This window comes from Gallus gallus, chromosome 6, assembly GCF_016699485.2.
Source record: "Gallus gallus isolate bGalGal1 chromosome 6, bGalGal1.mat.broiler.GRCg7b, whole genome shotgun sequence".
NCBI classification, from domain to species: domain Eukaryota; kingdom Metazoa; phylum Chordata; class Aves; order Galliformes; family Phasianidae; genus Gallus; species Gallus gallus.
Window position 1 is genome coordinate 26,567,550 of NC_052537.1, and position 22,411 is coordinate 26,589,960.

Here is a 22,411-nt window from a genome sequence, read left to right on the forward strand (position 1 = left end):
GCTGGCTGCCGTCACTTGTTCCATGCTTTCATTGATCTCTAAAATTACTATTTTTAAATACTATGTGTGTATATATATAGTCACACACACACACACATATGTATGATCATTCTCTCTATGCCTGTTCTCCATACGTGAAATAAGTATATGCCGTTGTGTTATCTAAAATATTCTTAATTTTTTACTATACCACATATAAATCAGCTTTTTTTAAGTGCTGTTGTTTTCTGTTTAACCTGGAAATATATGTACAGGTCAGCACAATGTCTTTTTTTTTTTTTTTGGAGAAGTTAGCCAGTTTACTTTACATGATTGAGATGGGATCAGTCTATTAATATGGCTTCCCTATTTCCCTTGTTACTCCCTATTTAAAATTTATAGTGGAGTGATTCAGAGATCCTGAGGTGAACTGGAGGAATCACGTAGGGTGTGGTGCATAACATAAATAAAGATACAGTTTGTCTTGAAGACTTTATGGTCGAAGGCCTGGCAGTCTCACCGTGTCTCCAATTACAGATGTCCCTGCTGAGATCAGCTGTTGGCCAGGTTTCCCCTTCCTCGCTGTAGGGTCAGTGCGTGGTCATCAGGTCCTTGCTGAGCTGCCGCTCATGCATCGGTGATAGGAAAGGTCAGGGCTTGGTGTGAAGAGGGTGAACTCCAGAGGTTTGGGCTATAAAAAGGTTTGGCCACGTGCTGCCATCCCCAAGACCATTTGTGAAATCCAGCAGTTGCCTCGTGTCGATCATTGGGGTTGCCCATCGTCACAGCCTCTGACCCCCCATCCAAACCCTGGAGGCAGCTGTTTTGGCCTTGGCATTTCTCAGAATAATCAAACTGTCGTAAATCAAGAAGACTTTTGATGTGCCCTGGGATCCGTAAGATTTTTCTCTATGATCTAATGTCACATGTTGTACCAGTGAACGAGGAGGGCTCGCACAGATTGCCAAGCAGCCTTCATTGCTCCAAATGGTGCTCTCCAGGCTGGTGTCAATCAGTGGGATTTAAAAAAAAAAATTAAAAAATTCCATAACTAACTTCATTTTTCAATCTGTACCTCTATGTCAGTCTGCATAAGGAGTGATGAATTCCATTTTATTCCTGCATCGGTACCATTCAGAGGAAAGCTGCAGTAAAGAGTTACCGGAGAGGGAGGAGAAGAGTGCTGCAAAATGTGAAAGGTTTTGATGCCATCAGCTTTCCCAACCAAACGTCTTTGTTTTTTTCTCACAGATAAGTTTTTAGTTTATATTGCAGAGGAACTTAGGTTTCATCTTTTCTGAAGGATTTAAGGAGATTTTTCAGCCTTTGCTTGTGTATGTGTGTGGGTTATGTGTTTGTGTACTTTCACAGCTTAATACGGATAAGTACTACCAGAACATAATCTTTTAATTTAGCTCTCTGTTGTCTACTGACTCGTGAAATATTTTTAGGTAACTTAGCCACAAGTGATTATGTAGATAAGCAGAGATAAGTCTTTTAGAAAAAAAAACAGCATAGCTTCTAATTGTGTTTTAATGTGTTGGAAAATACTACTTAGTTTTTTCATTACTGAAGTCTCGCTTATCTTTGAAACAATATAAATTTTAAAATGCAAGCTTGTTTTCACTTCTCCACCTGTGATACACCGCGTTCTGTGCTGATGGTTGTTTTCTCAGCCTCCTTCCTTTTGCAGCATGAGCGTGAGCCAGGTCCTAAGAACCAAAAATTGGAACTGCTTTGGGGCTGCGGTGTTTGTGTTGCCAAGGTTTCATCAGAATCCTCAAAACCAAAAAAAGAATGAAAGCAGATGCTGATGTCTTATCTGCATTTCTGGTTTCAGAATAAAATGGAAATACTCCTTTGGGGTTAAAGCTCCCTGTCATTATTCTGAGGGGTTTTTGTCCCCTGACTTAAGTAAGGTCAAACGCAGGTAATCTGGTTTTTGCGCTGTAAGTTGACTTGCATCCCTTCCTGATACCAATACTCTAAGGTGCTAGTCGGTGTTGGGAGTGGATAAAGACCTTAATACCCAATTACTAAGTACTGAGATCACCAACAGATTCTTTGTAGCATGTAAATATTTGCTAAAAATATTTATGACTTTTGTTCCAAGCATCCAAACGGGTTTGACGTGGGTGGGTAAATGCTGTCACCCATAGAAAAACAGGGTCAGTGACAACTGAAAGGCTGCCAGGGCTCGCCCTTGGCTGTGCTTGGGAGTGCACAGAGGGCTGGAGCCCTGTGTTGCGTGGTCCTATGGGGCTGCACCTCTGCATGGGCCACCTTGCACGCACACTGATGTTATGTGAGTGTTCATGTGCTGTCATCAACCAGAACTACGCTTTAGAGGCGATGGTAGTAGGTGTGTTCTTAATATACTTTTAGAAGTGGTTAAATGTGGATTAACAGTTCATTCTTCATAATACATGAGCTCCCAGGTGAGACTGGGGAAGGACTGGTTCTTCTCTCTTCATCTGGAAACCAGTGCTGTGGTGCTCTGTGAGGTGATCTCTGCGTGCAGATCCTTCTCCTTTGCAGAAGCCCTCATTGCTGCAAGGGAATATAGCTTCAGAAGGTGGGCAGCTCAATGAGCTGAAGCTCTGCAGCAGTTCTGCTGCTGTGGTCATCTCTGGTGGTGGACAGGAGGGTGCTTCCTGCAAAGGTTCAGTTTACCTTCTATCAAAGAACAGAAAAATGTAAAAGTGAGGAAAAAATTGAAAGATCAGTTTCAGATCCATCACTGCCATTCAGTGTGGCTGTGAGAGCAGCTGTTTGCACATGCTGTGGGAGCAGCTCTCCCTGGCAGCTCTGCTGGGCTCCATCCCATAGCTGCAGGAGGCTGCTGCTCCTATGCTGTGGCATAGAAACAAGTGAGGTGGTTCAAGCTCGGTGTTCAGGTGCTTTGGGCACATCCCTTACCCGTGTGTGGAAATGTGATTTAATGCAGCTGCTGAAAAACAGCTTAAACCAAGAGAGGCTCAGGCCTGGTTTTACTGTGTTTGTTCTTGAACTTTGTAGTATTGAAGGTGGAAGAAAAACAGAGGAAGAGTGGGTGTGAGTGAGGTAGCACTGACGTGCTTTTCAAGTCTAGTAAGTACAGAAGCTAACTAATTGTGGCTCTACAAATGATTTATTAGCTGGTCTGGTGCTTTTACTCAATTTAAGGAGATGATTTTCTAAATTGCCTCAGCAAAGGTTGGCACGCAGTGGCTCCGCACCGCTTGGCAGGGCGGTCACCCTGTGTCCCCAGGCTGAGGTGGCAGCCCCAGCTGCAGTTCAATGTCAGTTGAAAATACATGCATGCATTTATATATGTAAGTCAACCTTGCATGCAAGCAAAATGTAACTCACCTTTAAATTAGAACCGTCTGGTAAATTGCAGTGTGTCAGGTATTTATTCACAGAATCACAGGGGCTGGAAGGGATCTCGAGATATTGAGTCCAATCCCCTGCTAAAGCAGGTAGCCTACAATAGGTTGCAACTAAAAATAAGCAAATAAATAAAAGGAGGAAATACAAATACCAAGAGGAAGATCTGCTTTCAAAGGAACAATTACAGGGACAAGGAAACAGCAAACCAATGTGATATCTGTGGATGACTGACCTCATTCTCTTTAAGTGAGGTTTTAGGGACACTTAATTCATATTTTTGGGGAGAAGTTGAGCTCTTTGAATATTCATGTTGACTTTAACACTGCATAGTGTAATTGTGCAAAAATAATGCTTTATATTCAATGCAGAAATACAGAGCCCAGGTTCAGGTACACTCAAGTTTGTACTTAGAAGCAGCTTACACTTGCCGCCACCAAGTCTCCTTAATGTGGTGTCTGGAAGGAGATGATGACTATTTCATTAGCTTACACTGTTTAAAAGCAGAGGGACTTAAATATGTGGTGCTGGATTTGAATATTCAATCTGCAGCCAGCGCGGGCTGTGGTGTGACCATCACCTGTGCCCGCACCGTGCTGGCAGAGGCAGCCAAGGCAGCGCAGTGTGCAAGAGGAGCGTGTCCTACCCATCACACTGCAGCCTTACGTGCATTGGCTGGCAGAAATGGGAGGAGGTGGCGGAGGCAGAAGGGCTGGATGGCAGCATGGCTGGGAAGGCAGGAGGTGTGACTGCTCTTTTTTGTTTGTTTGTTTTTAATGCAAATCCTGCCTTGTGTCAATTTAAGGGTGTAATCTGACAGTTTGACTTCCCTGAGTGCTAGTGTACTGAATTGTTATATCTTACTGAAATCTAGCTACATAATACTAACTACCTAAGGGGAACGGCTTCAAACTAAAAGAGGGGAAATTCAGGTTCGATGTTAGGAAAAAATTCTACTCAGAGGGAGGTAAGGCCCTGGCACAGGCTGCCTAGAGATGTCACAGGGTGCCCCATCCCTGGAAGTGCTCAAGTTGGATGGTGCCCTGGGCTCTCATCCGGTGGGTGGCACCCAGCCCAGGGTATGGGTTGGAGCATGACGATCCTTAAGGTCCCTCCCAACCCAAGCCATTCTATGATTACGTAGTATTTTTGGTTCCACCGATTACCTTTAGAGAATGCTCATGTATGAGCATACAGCTTATTCTTCTTACCAGTGCGGAAAGCGAGACTGATAAATGGAATCTAAGCTTCATACAACATAAGAGGCAATGCGATCTGCCAACTCACTGTCAGATGTTCTGATCAAAAAGCTTAAAAAAAAAAAAAAAAAAAAGGGAGAAGGAAATAAATGGGCTTTGAGGTGCTATCCAAGTATTTTCTTGTCCTAGAACAGATGTGATTACTCAATAATATGTCGTTGCTAAAATCTGTAGGAGGGAGGATTGCAAACTGACTTCCTAATGTCACATGGTGGTGATGGTGGCCTTCATCTCAGCCCACATTCCCCCACCTATATTTTTTTTGTTCCTCTTAACCATTCTTTTGTATTCCTTAAGTATGTTCCCTTCTGCCAGCTCACTTGCGTAGCTGACCGTGCTGGTTCAAGCCAAGTCTTTGATTCAGACTGGAACCTGCCTGATTCACAAAGAGGCTGGAACTGAGATCAAGAGACACCCAGCTCGCTTCCAACAAGTCTCCTGGCAGACAAGATACCGGAGGGGGAAAGAAAGAGCACACTGTTCCTTAAAAACAAGCAGGCGAGAAACAGGGAGAGCAGAATAACACAATGTGCTCCTTAAAAGTGCTCAGATGTGGTCTCATCTAACCCGAGTGCTCAGACCTGAAATCAGTCCTAGCAGTTAGTTATGGGGTGCGTGTGCTGTTGGTTTGCAGTGCTGGTGACTCTACCAGGTGGATTGCACTGCACAGAGAAAATGGGGATGGCTGAATGCAGCCATAAAAAGTCAGGCTACAAGGTAGGTTAATGATTCGTTGCTAGGCAGTGTAATGATTTACTCACTTTTCTGTCGCTGTCTTTCTGTCATGGTAATATTTATTCTTTTATGTGTTCTGTATGTTATGAAGAATATATTAAGTCAGTGCTTTCTGGGCTGTTCTTTGGCAAGAAATTTTCCTTGCATTTGGTCTCTTGCTCTGTTTTTTTTTTTTCCTTAAGTGCTCCATGTTTCTCTGACCTCATTATTATTTTTGAGCTGCTTCTGTGATTTGACATTGAAAAAAGTTATTCCAACAAAAGCAGCACAGCATGTTACTCAGACTTTACAAAGTGTCAGATGGGCACGATCGGGACTTAATCTTGCAGCCTACAAGGCACAGGTCCAAGTTATTTCAATTAATTGGCAGCTTTTGTTAAATAAAACTTGTAAGTAGAGAGATGCGTATCCTTCTGACAAAGGTGCAGTGCTCTACTTTCTGCTGCCCGGTCACAGGTAGAAAATACAGAAACTGGGGCTGCTATATAAGGTATATGAGGTATGTATGAGCTATATGAGGGTATCAAAGGATGCAACCATTTTTCTTTGAATACCTTGTCAGTCCTGTGCTGAGAAGGAGGTACGGATCCTTAGATCCCCAGAAGCAGAGAATGTTTTAAAAAATGACCCTCTTTTGGAGGGAAAAAAACAAAAATCAGTGCAAGACACAAATAAATAATAAAAGAATGGCTGATTTGTTTGAAAGTTTTCCAGCCAAGCAGTAGGGGTTATGCAAGAGTCAGCCTGGACCCAACAGAGAAGGCATTGAACCAGGTCTAATAGGAACAACTGGACCCAATACCCATATTATGTTCAGTAATGGAGTTTTTTTGTACTACAAGGACTTTAATGTTGAAATCTTAACATCCAGTCTGGGGGGGAAGAGGGAAAAAATGAAGTCCAACACAATTAGAAAATCTCTTTTGTGGATTTTTAAGTATTGCCAGCCACATTTGTGTCTTTTCACAGATGAATGGGCTTTTCTGTCACTGTAAGGCCGCATTGTAAAGTAACGGACTTGAACTAATTGTGTCCTGTAAACCTATTTAGAATAATCATAATAATAATAAAAGTTCTTTGAAGCTCAGACATGCGTGTAAGTTGTTGCTGCCAACTAAATGGGTTGGTAGTTGGGCGGCACTTTGCCACTCCGAGTTAACTGGAGTCAGGAGCGTTTTGGGAGAAGCAGCTGGATAACGCAACTCCTGGGCAGAGTGTCTGCAGAGGAGTTGCAGATGGTCACCAATCCAAGTGAGGTGCTCGCCTTCTGCATATCTGTTTATTTTGGTTGCCAGGAGGTGCTGGGAGGTCTGTTCTGACCCAGTGCGACAGTTCTTTCCATGAGGATGGAGAACAGGTCTGATCTTCAGCTCTTCGTACCTTGTGGCATTTGGAGACGTCATGAGCACCTACATTTTCTCGTGATGATCTTTCTTCTGTCTCTTAAACTCCAGTATTTTTCTGGGGGAAAAACCATAATTCATTGTTGTTGAGCTGTGATGGTGTCTCTGAGTGATCTCCCAAGAGTTTTATCCTTCTGCATCAGTGCTCTTAGCTGCAAAAGACAATGGTTCATTCTTTAGCAAACCTTAGCTCATTTTGTACCTCCGCTTATAGCACATTGCCCTAAGCACAGAATAAATGAGAAGACATTAAATAGTCTGTGACAGGGAAAGATCATACACTGAATGAGGTTATTTTTCCCAAACCCAGCCTTACTTTTCCCTCAGTACCCCCAGATCAGTCTTGCAGGCAGGCCCTGCTGATCAGCCAGAAAGTGAATGGGCTCAGGCCGCAGGAGAGCAGCAAACCCAAAAACGTATCCATACCAAAGCCATCCCAGTTTATTCCCATGGCTCATCACAGGCAGGAGTGCTTGGGCTGCTGGAGCTGCTTTAATGGGATTCTCCCAAATGTTTTCATCTTGAAGACGCGGGAGGTTTTAGCTGACCCACTTCAGATGCCCCACGTCAGTGTGTTACTCACACAGCTGCAGTGACCCGAAGGAAGGATGCTTTGAGCCACTAACAGGAAGGTATCAGTTGAACCACATCACTTAATGCTGCTCAACAGGCAGTGTTCCTTCCCATTTGGACGTTTTGTAAATTGCTTCTATACTAAATACTTTTACATGCAAATATTCTTATATTAAATACGTTATTGAATGTAGGTATTTGCATGTCAGAATGTGTTTTCATAATATGCTATCTCTTCCTACAAATCTTGCTTCTCTTTGTTCTTCAAACCTGAGAAAACCTTCCTCTCAGCATCTGTTAGAGAAATGTGCATTTTGGATGTCATTATTTTAAATCTTCTGCTTTTTTTTTGTCTTGCAGGTGAGGACTCCCATCCGCAGAGCTGAAGCATGAGTACCGATGCCAGTCAGGTGGTGATCACTTCTCCCCCTGCAGCCACAATGCCCCACAAGGAGAGGTACTTCGACCGCATCAACGAGAATGACCCCGAGTACCTCCGGGAGAGGAACATGTCTCCGGACCTGCGGCAGGACTTCAACATGATGGAGCAGAGGAAGAGGGTCACTCAGATCCTGCAGAGCCCTGTGAGTAGGATTAAGGGGGGATGACAATTACAGAGTGCCATCTTCGAGGTTCCTCTTTAAGTTCTTGAGGTTTAAGGGAAGAAAGCTATGTTGCTGTTAGCTAGAATGATTCTGGACTGTCTTATAAGAAGAGTCGCTAAGCAGATTATCCAGCATTTTGTTTGCTTAGCTTCAAGTCTGTGAACAAACGCTGGTGGTTGTTTTTTTTTTTTTTTTTATCCTGGTGCTTTTATGGTCTTACGCTTCATTACAGTATTATAAAAGGATCTGGCTGGCTGAAGGGTACTTAATTAAAACTTAGGCTCAAGGAAGAGAGTAAAGGAGTCACCGGTCAAATAGGAACAAATCAGGGTGTTAGATGGAGTTCTGCACTCTGGTTTTGAATATGAACTTATCATTTGCATCAGGAATGCTTTAATTACGTTTTTAATGTTGGCTAAGATCATTTAACAGCTAGAATACGTTCTCTTCTCTTGTACTTGGGAGCAATCATACCCATATAAGGCCTGAACGATTCTGTGTTAGCACTTACCTACTGGTTGCCTAAGTTCAGTGCTTGTGTAGGCTACGTGTAACACTTTAATCTAGGGGTGGTTCAATAGTTTTAATTTATATTTTAATGTATATATTGTGTGAATTTAACCTGATGAATGCTTTGAAAAGCAAAACTGGCGCCTGAGTGGTCTGAAGCTACAGAGAGTGTATGAGGGTGAACCTTTGGGGTGGGGACTATAAGGCGAGCAACAAGGACAACGGGACTTGGAAGGGGTTAAGCAGCTTTGCAGATCCTTTTCTGTTCAGTTCTACTATAAGTTGGGGTGTTTCTCATGTCATTTTTCTGAAGCTTTTCCATATGTAATGAGATTGCAAACAGCTGTTAGTAATCACCCTGTTATAGTCATCCATGAATAACAGGATTGTTTGCTAAAGTGTTGTCGTGGAGTGCCTCTTGGATCTGTGTGTTGCTCTGGGTATAATGTGAACTTGTTGACTAAGGAATTTATGACTTTCAAGTCGATTTGTGCAAGTTTAGGTCTGCAGCCAACCCCTTTATTATAAAGAAAATACTCCAAGGAGGTATTGCATAATGCTTTAATCATGATAAAATTATGTTAAACACTTGATTGTAAAATGTGATCAGTCTGCTCCTTCCTGTTAAAATACTCACATTATAAGTAGGCTCACAGCAAAGACTGGATCTTTATCCTGTTTAAATAGGACAAGATAAAAATAAGTTATAGAAGTTGTGTTTAAGTTTGTGTTTGTGGTGTTCTTTGGTTTTTCCAGTGGAAGCATTGAATTGGGTGGGCGTAACTACTTGCTCAGCATTTTGGGGGACCCTTTGCCAAGTCTGCCAAATGTAATAAATGTCTCTTTGCCGCAGTCTCTGGTATTCTGGAGGCGCAATGTCAGCATGCAGGTTTTAGGAAGGGATGAAGAGGTGCTACCTCTGAGTCTGGGTAAGTGCTTTAACAGACAGCAGGAGGACGAAGCCAGGCAGTTCTGAGAGTACTGCTGCAGGACAAGCCAAGCCCAGCACTGTTTGGGGATGTCAGTAAGTTGCAAGTTGTGCAAGGGAATGGTTGTCCAAATAAGCCAGGGACCTGCTGGCTGCATGGCCATTCTCATCTGACTGGGAGAAGACGAGGACGTGGAACGCAAGGTGTGAGAAGGCATGGACAGAAGGAGCCTGGGCTGCCAGTTTCTTTCTCCTTTTGCTGGCTCTTCTTGAAACGGAAAATGTGCAGTAACCTGCTATGATTCCCCACGTGAGGAAATAGAAGCATTTTTAGTACAACATCTGGGACTGAATGTCCATCAGGCAAATTTCATAACTGATTCGGGGGTAAAAACTGCATTACTTCTTCCAGCGGCTGGCTGCAATGTGGCATAGTGTTCTTGAGTCAGGACTGAAAATGATTGTCAGATGAAAAATTATTATCTTCTCTCTTATGAATACATTTTTTTTCACAAAAGTATCAAAAAGTATTTCTCTTGTTACTGGTCTGCATAACATGAGCTTAGGGTTGTATTATGCACGGTGTTTCTGTCCTATAGCTGCAGAATTGCCTAGCGTTAGAAGTTTGCATAAAGCTTTAGTAGGAACTAGTTTGGTGTTTTGGAAGAGGGGGAAGAGAGGTCATCAGACACATTTTTGTGAAGAGCTTTCTTACTGGTGAATATTCATCCTGTCTGACATGTGCATATATGTACTCAGATTGGAGGGATAGTTGTTGACTCATCATAATTAGGTATCAGTGACTGAAGTGCGTGTAGCAAAGATAATAACTTTCTGTCCTAAAAATATGCAAGCATGTGTGGACTCAGGGTGAACTTGTGTGAACACATACTTTCTCCAAGCAAAGAATTATGCTATAAAGCTAAAGGGTTAATCACTGCCATCTACGAGGAAGCTTAGGTACTCATATTTTATTAACAAGCTTTTTCCCTTTCTTTCAAGCAGGAAAATCTACACCCTTAGCGAGAAAATGCATTAGAGAATATATTTCAGGAACCACTGCGTTTTGTGCAGTACGTGACATTGCAAGGGCTACAGCCCTGACCAGACACCCTCAGACATCAAACTGCTGCATCTCTCTGATGTGCCATTTGATGCACACATTGATGTGCAGCCTGGCTACTCCCCTCTGATGTGCTATTTCCCTTTCCTAAATAACATAATTTAAAAGCTACACTCATTACCTCTGATGTTTGCTAATGTTTGTAATAAGTCTTAAGCAAATCAGTAACGCTGATTTGTTCTGTTAACGCTGCCCATGAAGAATCTCCTGACATTATCAGCGATTTCTCAGGCACGTTTACTTGATGCTGCCTGTAACCCGTGCACATCTGAAGGCCTGGGCAAGCTGACACGACCTGCATGTTTGTTGTTCTGTGTTAAGTAAGTGAAAAGGAAAGACATTCAGATAGGTTTGTGGAGCCTGATAGCACTCAGAAGTACCATTGGTCATAAAGTTGTGTGATTTTTATTTCATTAATGTCTGCAGGTTCGGAACACTTAGGTATTACATTATTCTTTTCATAGGAAAAAGTATTTTTTGCAATAGACTGATTTCTTTGCTTTTCATGGTTCTAATTCGCTTCAGCTGTAATACAACCAAAATAGGAAATGCTTTTTTAAAAACAAAAAATTCCTATCTCACATCTAAAATTAAAAGCAGTTCTGTCTTTATATGCTAAATGGGTGTATATTCCTTGTTATACAGAGTAACTAACTTCTTAATGAGTAAACATCCTAATTTGCTTTATCATCAGAATGCCAATTTAAGCTTTGGTATGCAAGTCTGGCCTTCCTTTCCTTCTGGTTCTTCTTAGGCACACTCACCAGGGTGACTGAAAGCTTCAGAAGCCATGGCTGCCCAGTTATTCCATGTGAGGAACTGAGAGGTTCCTTCATTATCTGGGAGCTGCATGAGGATGCAGCTGGCCAAACCCAGCAGGGAAGGTGCTGCATGCTGGGGGTCAGTGCAGGTGGGGGAGGACGCAGTCATTTACTGAACGTACACATAAGATATGGGAGTGTGATACATATTTTGTTACTTTACAGATGTAAGAAAAGGAAGTCAAATCACATACCAAGTGATGAGTTGAGTGGTTGGAGTACGCAAACACAGCAGTTGATTATTGGCGTGCCTCATTTATGTTCTCATAGGATGATAGAATTGTTTGAATTGGAGGGGGCCTTAAACACCATCTGTTCCAACTCCCTGCACTGAACAGGGACACCTGCAGCTCCGTCAGGTGCTCAAACGTGCCATCCAACCTGACCTTGGGTATCTCTGGGGATGGGCAGCTTCCTCCAGTGTCTCACCACCATGATTGCAAAGCATTTCTTCCTTATATCCAAACTAAATCTCTGCTCCGTTAGTTTGAAAAGGAAAGTTTCTTGTGGCTTGTCAAGCTGCACTGAACATGCACTGTGTGCCCATGAAACATGCAGTTGTTAGGAGCCTGTTTGGTTTTAGCCTGAGAGGAAGCTGGCCTGCAGGATCTCCCAATACTTTGCTCTAATTCCATGCTGGCTGTGACGGTGCTGATTGGTTCTGTGCAACACAGAAGGACAGTCGGGATAATGATGCTTCAACACTGCTGTTACATAATGGCAGTAATTCAGTTGTACCCATCCATGTTGCAAAATTGGTTTTCTCATGCTTAGGCCAAATGTCCTTCTGTCCTTCCTGCCCACATGTGAGCATGTGCCCAGCCTCCTGCCCCATCTGACTCAGCTTTTTTTTTTTTTCCCCTGGGATTCACATTTGTCTGGCTTGCTTTGTTGCGTGTCAGATGGACATCCAGTATTTTCACACCACCACTCCCTTCTGAGGCAGTTCATTTTGATGAAATATCCACGTCCTTTCAGCTGCTCACTTATTTTGACTTGCACTGCCTTTTCCCCATTGGTTGAAAAGCCTTTCTGATCCTTTAGGAGCATTGCCTGTTTGTAGCATCCCTTTCTATCCCTTTGCTCCCATCCTATGGGACCTTCTGCTGGAGCAGCCTCTCGTTCTGCAGCTCCCCCAGCTGGCTTCAAGCTCCCCTGACATTTGTATAACTTTCTGCTGGGGAACTGCACAATTGCCCCCTGCCCTACTCTCATCAAAATGGCTTTTTTAATCTTTGCTCTTCTGTTCTCTGTGCTGTTACACTAGAAATGAAAATTACCTTTGCCTTCTGCCTTGTTTCCAGATTGTGGCTTTCCGTTTAGTTTGAACTCAGGTTTTCAAATGCCAGTGGTTTCCACATCCATATTTCTGATCTCCGTGTTGTTGACTTGCCTGAGTTGAAGGTTTGTTTCTTTGGGAGGGGGTTGTCTGCAGATCCTGCTGTGATTTTGGCCCCATATCCTGTAGATCATTCAAATCATTAAGCTGTTAAGTCCATCCTCCTTTTGCTTGATGAATTTGCATAGAATCATTACAGTTGGAAAAGACCTCTGAGATCATCTAATCCAAGCCCAGTCTGTACCCACCAATACTGGTCATTATCCATGCCCCTCAGTGCCACATTTCCATGGTTCATGAGCACTGTCAGGGACAGTGACTCCCCCACCTCCCTGGGCAGCCTGTGCCACTGCCTCACCGCTCTTTCTGGGAAAGTTTTTCCTAATATCCAACCTGAACTTCCCCAGGCACAGCTTAAGGCCATCATCTCTTATCCTATCACTGTTACCTGGGAGAAGAGTCTGTTCCCACCTTGCCGCAACATCCCTTCAGGGAGTTGTAGAGTGTGATAAGGTTTCCCCTGAGCCTTCTCTTCTCAAGTCTGAGCAGTCCCAGTTCCCTGAGTGGCTCCACATAGGATTTGTGCTCCAGACCCTTCACAGCTTTGGTTGTCCTTCTCTTGACACGCTCCAGGGCCTATGAGCCTTTTCTGTGGCTCTATCAGTATTTGAAGTAATTAATTGTAAATAACAGTCCGTCAGACTTCATTCTGTAGGTAAGTGATATGGAATTGTAAAATAAAATGCACTGCAATGAGATCTGTTTTTCTTTCATTCACTGGTTTTCTGAATTCTGCCCAGTGAAAGACATCAAGTCACTCTGGTGAGTGGGAAGGAATTGGGGTTGCCATTGCAGTGCAGAAAATAAGCAACAGTTGAAAGGACCTCCTTAGCTACATTCATTTTTAAGTCCCGGAGCATCTTTGGATCACTCCATCTAGCCCAGGTATTCACACACTTCATTGCAAGTGAAGAGATCATTGCAACTCTACCAAATTCCTCACGCTTGTTAATAAGCCCATCTCTTAGCGAAATGCCAAAGCCATTTTTTTCTCCTTTTTTTTTTTTTTTGTCCCCTCCTCTTCATAGAGCTAACAAACACTCCCGTTGCCCTTATCTTCCCCTTGCCAGCCGCAGCTTTCTGGCGGTTTTTTGTGGGCAGCTCCACCCTCTCCCATCAAGGCACCTGCTGCTGGTGCAGGGCTGTGCAGGCTGCTGGCGGTGCAGCTCTTCCTCCCAGGGCAGTCGCATGCACAGTGCTTGGTTTGCTTCTCGTCCGCTCGCTCCCTGGAACAAAGCACCAGTTAAGTTTTAAAACTTTTTATCGCGGTAGTGACTGGGCTCAGAGGCTGTGTGCACGTGGGTGTGTTTGTGTGGGGAGAAGTTGAATTATAGCCTTTTAAAAAATATAGTTCATGTGTACGTGCTTTGATCAAAAATGGGCAAAATAAGCTAAAGGGGTTTCTTGTGTTATTCTGCTGCCTTTAGGCATGCAGCGGTGCTGTTATTGAGTAGGGACCTCACGTATTTGTCTAGCTCTATAGGCTGAGGTATCAGACACTTTGGGCTCTTAATATCCTTGATAGGAACGTGTGCTTTCTCCTCTTACAAGTTTGCTGTGGGCTGTTAGCAGGTGACCCGCAGCCATACTCTTTTCTATTTACAGGGGAGTTCTTTTTCTCTACACCTTGTTTCATCATCTGTTGAGTCATTAAGTGTGATCATATACCTATGGAAATAGTAAACAGAAGGGAAGATAGTACTTGCTTATGGACTTATACTATACTTATGAGCCCACCTACCTCTTAATGTCCTCAGAGAGCTGTCTACCAAAGTGTAGAAATTAATACAGAGAGTTTTCTAGTAAAAATAGATATAACAGAGAAATAGCAGTGCTGTGGGTTATTCTAGTTGTCTGCTTCTGTTGACTGAAGAAAAACAGTTGTCAACCAGTGCATGCAAATGTTGCTTCGATTCTTAGAAGCCCCCATTTATACAGTCAGTTTATACTGACGCTAAATGGAATTAAATGAGTCAGAGCTGAAGCTTGCAACCTCACCGCTGAGTTTCAGAGAGCCTTAGCATGTATAAGACGGGAGATTTTTGCATCTAAGCTGCTTGACTTTGTGCAATATGCGTTCGGAAGGTGACTGCATGTATTTCTGGAGAATTAATTTTATGGTATTAGAAATAGGTTGAGCTAATTGTGCGATTACAGCTTTGTCAAAGAAAGCTGAGCCTGCGCTGTAGGCCGTGTGCCCACCTAACCCGGCCCAAAGGAGCGGCTGGGGTGTTAGAAACAGTGCAATTCCTGCAGTGCCACATTCAGCTGAGCACGTGGCCCCTGCAAAAGCACGAAACGCATGCTGAGCTGCCGTGTCTGCATGTCCCACAGCTCGTGCAGTGAGACAGAGCTGCCCTGTGTTTCATTCATGAGTCATGGGGACATCCGTGCGGTGGCTCTGAGGAGATAGGCGGCTCCTTCCCCCCAGCTGTCCCCATCCAGCTTCCACACCAAGAGCTCTTCTCCGTACAGACTGCGTGCTGTTCCAGCACAGAGAAATAAATCCCAGAGCTGAAGCTCTTTATTGAGCAATGCTGAGCGTACACAGCTGAGTAGCATAGTTTTTCATTCATCTGACAGTACAGTTTTTCCTTCGTCAGCGTTTTCCTGTCAAGTACTACATCTGAAATTGGTAGTGACCTTTCCGCTTGAAAACTGGCTGCTTTGTGCTGGAGCAGTGTTTGTCTGCTTTTGAAAACCTCCCCCTGCAGTATGCCTCTTGGTCACTGGTGGGCAGTGGCAGTTACGGTCCCTGGCGATCACTGCTAGCTACAGGCTTCCAACTAGATTTTGCAGTGTTGATGGCAACCGTCCAAGCTCTGCCAGTCAGCCAGTTCTCGGCCTGCCTCACTGCTCATCTATCTCACACTTCCTAGGCTTACCTATGAGGGATGTTATGGGAGACAGTGTCAAAAGCTGTGCTGAAATCAAGGTGCACAACATCTACTGCTGTCTGCTCATCTACCCAGCTGGTCATGTCATAGAAAGCTACCAGCCTGGTCCAGTGTGATTTCTTCTTTGTGAACCCATGTTGATGGCTCCTGATAACCTTCTTCTCCTCCACTTGCTTGGAAGTGACATCCAGAGCAAGTTGTTCAATCCCCTTTCCAGGGACAGAGGTGAGGACTGGCCTGTAGTTTCCCCGCTCCTCCTCCCTGCCCTGTTTGAAGACTAGAGTGACGTTGGCTATCCTCCAGCCTTCAGGCACCTCTCCTATTCTCCATGAGCTTTCCAAGAAGATAGAGAGCAGCTCAGCAATCACTTCTGCCAGCTTTCTCAGCTCTTGTATCTGCATCCCATCGGGGCCCATGGATTTGTGTGCATAGAGTTTGCTTAGACAATCTCTGACCAGATCCTCTTTGACCACGGGGAAGTCTTCCTCTGCCCAGACTCTCTCTCTTACCTCCAGGGCCTGGTATTCTTGAAGGGCAGTCTTAGCAGTAAAGAGTGAAGCAAAGAAGAGTTAATGGAAAGTATGGAAACATACATAGAGTTATGTGTGACACTGAAGACTGCTGTCTGCTAGATATTATTGTTATGCACTGGCATGTAGATAAATAGCATACTTCATTGTATTGTATCCATATTTCAATTTATTAACATCTGCTTTGCCATTCATCCCAAATCTGCCTATCTGCTACTTGCCCTGAATTATACCAATTTTCTGGTGTTCCTGAAATTACTTCTAAGGAAAGCTTGTTCTTCTAAAGCTTGTTATCAACTACTTTGTTAAACCACAAATCCTCACTTGTAGTATCCTTAGTGTGCAAGAGACACTACTGCGTTAACACTGGATAACAAAACTGAGATCAGAAGAATGAAAACAGCGCGTGCAGCAGAATAATTAAAATAAAATAAATCTTTCCATCAGAAGTTGTCCAAAATACATCACGCTGCCTTTTTTTCCTGCAATAGACATTCCTCAGACAAGTTAAAAAGAAAAAAAGAAGTCTGGATACAACTAATAGGAATTTGCTGTGAATGTTTTTGCAGATCCTTTCTATAGTCCTTACTGAATTGAGAGTGATTTAATGTAACACAGATAGCTGTTTTTCTCCATCTCCTTCCAAGCAAATGCTGACATAAATTTCATGAGTTCTGTCTTCCACGTGGCCCCTGTGAGACTACAAATGTGCAATTTCCTTATATACAGATTATAAACAAGAGTAAAGGAGTATTTCAGCCTTCCTGAGTGTGAGATGGCAGAATTTTTGTGCAGGGGCCTCTTTCAGGAATATTTGAGGAGTAACTGAATGTCTTGGAATGGCAGAGTCTGAAAATAAGGGTTAGGATTACTTGTGGATGAAATATATTGTCCAGTCATTGTCTCTGCTGCCTTAATAGATCACGGTAGTAGAAGGAGAAAGTGCCATAGAACTGCAGCAATGTGTTGAACCACTGAGAGAGGAGAGCACTGGGGCTGGAATGGCTGGTTCTGGCAGTTCTCTGAGAGCAGAGTAGCTGTTGTGTTGTGAAGCTTAGGAACAACGTGAAGTAAGCTGCCACAAAATCTCTTGTTGTGAGGTTGTTCTGTTGTTCCAAAGCTTTCTCTAGGGTCAGAAATATGATGTGCAAATGCTAAGGAAGTGCCTCTGGTTATCGTACTCTTCCAAGCAGGTTGGTAAAACATACAGGTTGGACTTCAGCTCCTTTCTGTATGCAGCTGTGAGCTGTTCAGTCACCAAAATCCTTTCTTCTGGTTACACGAGAAATCCCCATATCTTGCACAAAGATCACACGTGTCTGAATGCTAGAGAATCATGAAATGGCTTGAGTTGGAAGGCACCCCAAGGATCACGTAGTTCCAAACCCCTGCTGCGGGCAGGATTGCCAGCTACTAAATCAGGCGCTACATCAGGTTACCCACAGCCCCATCCAGTGCTGAAAGCCACTTTGGTTGCAGTGCAGGAAGTACCCAGGTTCCTTCCTGGCCTCAGCACCTCATCCCAACTGACCCTAGCAATGCTGCGTGGCCTCCTGGGTTTTGGGGTTTGTGTCTCTAGCTTGTTCCCCTGAGACTCAACCCTGGGTGTCAGACACTCAGAGCTGTGCTCCAGCCTTAACCAAGAATTGGGCTTTGAGTATGTGAATAGCTACTTGCTGCTGAGTGCTCTGCAAATCACACCTGGGGCATCTCACAATGAATATCCCAAATCAGTGGGACTGTCGGACCTCAGCACCCTTGTTCTGTGAAAGCAATGACAGTGCCCTTAAAGGCATGTTGTGGGGATTAGCAAGTTAATGCTTGTGAAGCATTTACATTTACGGTAATTATCTGCCCCAGAGAAAATCTTGTCAGATAAATAATAATTGTCATCACAACAGGGTATGAACAGCATGCAGATAAAGCACGGGGCTATGTGCTGAGCTATGAGAAGAGGAAAAATACTGAATTTATTTTCTACTGTGGACCAACCGCTGTGTGTTAAATGAGGCATGGGGATGAGACGAGTGTGGTGCAGTTAAAAGTTATGTGCAGGGCAGTAAGAAACACGGCTGCACATCTGGCCTTCAGGGTTTGCAGCCATGTCCTGCTTTGCTGCTTGAACACCCTGAGTCACCAGTAACAAGGACCATCCTTGGAGCCAAATTGGGTGGGTGGGAGGGGCCTTTACAGTTACCTGCAGATGGACAGAGGGGTAGGGGTGAGAGACACCAAGTGATGCTCACAGGGCTTGAAGGAGCGATGCTGGGCTGTGCCATAACAAAGATTGTTCTTACCTTGTTCCATTAACCTTTCCTTAAAGTTTTCACTGTGTTCCAGTCTTCGCTTTGCATTCCATCCCCTCCATTGGTGTTGTTCACCTGTTTCTAACTCTCATGCCAGGCCCTCTCACTTCTCTCTCCGTACAGCCCCTCACTGAGCCCCCTGCATAACAACACTCCTTCCCACAGGGAGTCCTTCTGTCTAGAGATCTTCCTTCCTCCTACTGAGCTGGTTTATTCTTTGCCAAATCTCTTGCTATTCTTTCCTCCTTTCTCTACTGCTGTTAGCGCTGGTTGTTTTCTCCAACCACTTGCTGTTTTCCCCAAATGTTTGTTTGCCTTGCTAGCAATTATCCCCGCATAATTACCTCCATTATTTATCCTTATGGGCTTCTAGTGCTGACCCACCTTTTCCCTCCCAGTTCCCATTAGGTTTCTTTTCTCACTCAGTTTCCTCTTTCTTCTCCTTTTTCCCCAACCTTTCCCTATGCTTGCTGGATAGATCTCACCTGCTGCAGACTCTGATTTTGCCCATGTGTCTTCACACCAGCAAGGGGCTGTGAGCTATTTGATGGAGATTCTACTTGCACCTGATCTGCACCAAGAAATCCATACAGCAGTTTACTGCACAGTCACTCCACATGGCTTTATCTGTGGGGATCTGGCAAGTCTCAGGTGCATATGATCCCAAGTGAGATTACTTTGAGAAAACAGTACAGTGCCTGTGCTTGAAAATTAAGTGTAGCTGTGGATGCCCAACTGAGAGGCCGCGTCAAGCAGAGTCCTGCAGATATTTTGGGTAGCGTGGTAGCAGTACTTGGTTCATCAGCAGTTATGAGTGTATGGGAATGTCATGGAACTGATGGGTTTTACCCAACCAAGAAAACTGAATTAAAATTCAGTGAAGAAATTACACCGGCCTTGCAGAGCTCTTTTCCTTTTTAATTGAGACTAAATAATTACTAAGGCAGGCAAACTGTAAGAAGCAATTACATAAAGGGAGTAGCCTGGAGTTAGAGTAGGAGTCAGTTGCACTGTACAGACACCAAATGTCTTTCTGGAATGAACCAGCAAGAGCATTCACCATACACCTTAGCTGGTGGTATGTGCAGCCCTGTGTCCTGCGTGTTCAGACAAAAGCTAGAGGAATACTGCCAAAAAAATAATGAAAGGGTTAGGAAACAAAGCCACTAAGAAAAGTTTGAAAGAACGGAATTTATTTAGTCTAGAAACGTCAAGACTGAAGTAGTCCTAAGACTGGCGTTTGTTATGAGCAGTGGTTCATCTGCCCTCTGAAAGGAATAGGCTTGGTCTACAGTGCTAAGTATATTAAACTTGACACAGTGAAAACCCTTCTTATAATGTATTTGGCATGAGTTTATCTTGCTGGGGTTGTGGACACTTTATACTGAGGAAAGAGGGAAGGGTTTTTCCCTCGAGGAGAAAGAAAGAAGCAGAGAGGTGACCTCCTGACTTTCCTTCTAGATTTTGCATGTCTGCAATCCTACTTGAGCGTGGATGAACTCCAGTTTTCCATGTGTTTATAACTTTATCAAATTTGGACGGATTTTCAGAGGGATTACTGAATTTAGAAGAAAAAATACCCAGCACTAAAAGCAACATATCCTGGTCAGATTTGAAGTACTTCTTCGAAACTATGGAGAGGTCTTTAGTTGTTGAAACACTTACAGAAATATATTTTACCTTGTCTTCTTCTTGGAAATGGTTAACCCTCTGTGACCAAACTTCTTTCCCCTCTAGCCCATAAATTGCCAATATTTAGCATGCAAAGTTTAGATCAGATGATTAAAGTTTGGCAAAGTTATAGGCACTAAAAACAAGGTCTAAGGGGAAGTGTCGTGTAACATTAATAACAGGCAAATCTACCGGCCCCACCTGTAACAATCTTACTTCTATCAAATCCAGGTTTCCTTGATGATTCTCAAATGTTTCCACAGGCTTTTAGAGAAGATCTGGAATGCCTTATTCAAGAACAGATGAAGAAAGGCAATAACCCAACTGGGCTGCTTGCATTACAGCAGATTGCTGATTACATTACAGCAAGCTCTTTTGCAGGTTTTTCCTCATCTTCACTCAGTAAGTGAAATATGCCTTTGACTGCCCCTTTTTCTCTTTGTTTTTATTATTACCAGTGATAATTTAATGTGAGCATAAACTAAGATGTGACATTATTTTTCTACTTTTGCATATAAGTTGTAAAAATGGGGAATAGCCTGCCAAGTTGAATCATTACCCAGATATCTCCCAGAGTTGAAAATAACTTTTAGAATATGCTATAGTTACAAAAACATTGCTGGGATGTTCCAGTCTTCCCAAGTCCTGCAGTACTGAAGTGCTGAAGTTGGCCTAAGCACTGTGGGTGGATGACACGATATGGGAGCTTACAAGCCTGTGGTACAGTTGGCAACTCTTGGCATTCAGCATCTTTTGAGAACTGGTCCCAAAATGGCTCCTTAGAGTTCATACAGCAGACTAAGTGGAAGAGAACAACAGAGAGCTCGGAGTGCCTCATCTCCATGTCTCTAGCTGGTCCTGCAGGTCCAAGTGTTCCCTGCAACATTTGCCTGGGGATTTGGACAGGGTGATTAATCTCAAAGTGCGCACTCTCTTTCTGTTGAAAACCCAAACCTTTTCTCTCTCCTGGTAGTAACTTTCCCTGTAAGCAAAGGCAGTGTTTCTCAGAGGGATATTATGCATTCATGAAGGGGAGAAATACCCCTTTGCAAGATGTTCATGCAATCGAAGTCAAAACTAGCAGAGATTTCAGTAAGGACCCTAGAAGTCCCAGCAGTGCAGATGCAGTCTAATAATTGCTGGTGTTGCTCCTCTGACAATTTAGATATACTGCTTCTAGAAGACCATGACGTAGCTGGAAGGTATTTAATTGCTTGGCTGCCATCTTTTTCTGTTTTTCAGGCCATGGAATGATTACCCCCATCAATGATCTACCTGGGATAGATACCTCCTCATTTGTTAAGGGAGAAAAACTTACTCGTTGCAAATTAGCCAGTTTATACAGATTGGCTGACTTGTTTGGGTGGGCACATCTGCCAAATGCCTATATCACTGTAAGTATTTCAGAGAATAAGAATGCTGATTTGAGATCTTACCTGTTTAGTCAAATTAATTTCCCCAGTTAATATAAATTCAGAAATAAGTCAGTAATGTGTTGTTTTTTTCCCTCCATTTCAGGTCAGAGTAAGCAAAGAACACGATCATATTCTAATCATTCCAAGAGGTCTGTCCTTTTCTGAAGCTTCAGCTTCCAATCTGGTATGTAATTCACCTGCATAGTAACCACCAAGGCTCAACCTGTTTTCTAAAATACTTTTGTGGCTACTAAAATGGACTTAGCTGTAATCATACTGCTTGATTGTAGTTGCTTTTAATGTTTACCCACCCTACGCAAAGCTGATTAATTATTTAGATAGCAGCATCCTTTGTTCTGATTATTTATTTTTGGATATAGCTTTGCTTTCTGTTGCTCTGTCTCCAACCTCAATGCACAGCAGCAAAGTTTTGTTCTCCTGAAGCTCATTAAATAGCCTCAGTATAGCAGCAACCTTTTAGAGCCTGACAATCTGGTAATTCTTATGAGATCACTCTGTAGGGGTAGTGTCAGTAGAATCAGTTCTTACCTTTATAAATGGGGAAGTAAAGTTGAATAATCTTCCCTGGTGCTTACAGAGGAACAAGGTAAAATTACAGGTTGGTATTTAGGATCCTGTAGCTGTAAAGTCATGTATCTTTTGATGTAGAAGCTGCCATATGTTCTTCATGTCAGTTCATATCTGTGAAGAAGCTATCTCCGGTTGGAAGAGGTGGCAGGAGCATTAGTTGGAAGACTGATAGGCTGATAGCCTTGCAGGAAATAGAAGACCAAAATAAAGACATGAGAACACTGCCTGATGTGCTCCTGTTGTTTTATGCTGGTCCTGGAATTATTATTTTAATTTTCCTACACGTTTTTATGTTCT

General features: G+C 43.3%; 1 protein-coding gene across 15 annotated transcripts in view; it reads left to right on the forward strand.

Annotated features, from left to right (window-relative positions):
* Window positions 1-22,411, forward strand: part of ADD3 (adducin 3 (gamma)) — an 87,536-nt gene that overhangs the window by 53,616 nt on the left and 11,509 nt on the right. For 9 of the 15 annotated variants that reach the window (NM_204103.2, XM_046942674.1, XM_046942675.1 and 6 more), the window contains 4 exons: window positions 7,679-7,902; window positions 20,372-20,510; window positions 21,351-21,502; window positions 21,627-21,707. In NM_204103.2, coding sequence (NP_989434.2) covers window positions 7,708-7,902; window positions 20,372-20,510; window positions 21,351-21,502; window positions 21,627-21,707 — 567 coding nt within the window. In that variant the 5' untranslated portion in view covers window positions 7,679-7,707. Of the gene's footprint in view, window positions 1-5,151; window positions 5,325-7,678; window positions 7,903-13,837; window positions 13,947-20,371; window positions 20,511-21,350; window positions 21,503-21,626; window positions 21,708-22,411 lie in introns of those variants that run through there. The other 6 variants (XM_015288536.4, XM_025151429.3, XM_046942677.1 and 3 more) reach the window with 3 other exon arrangements.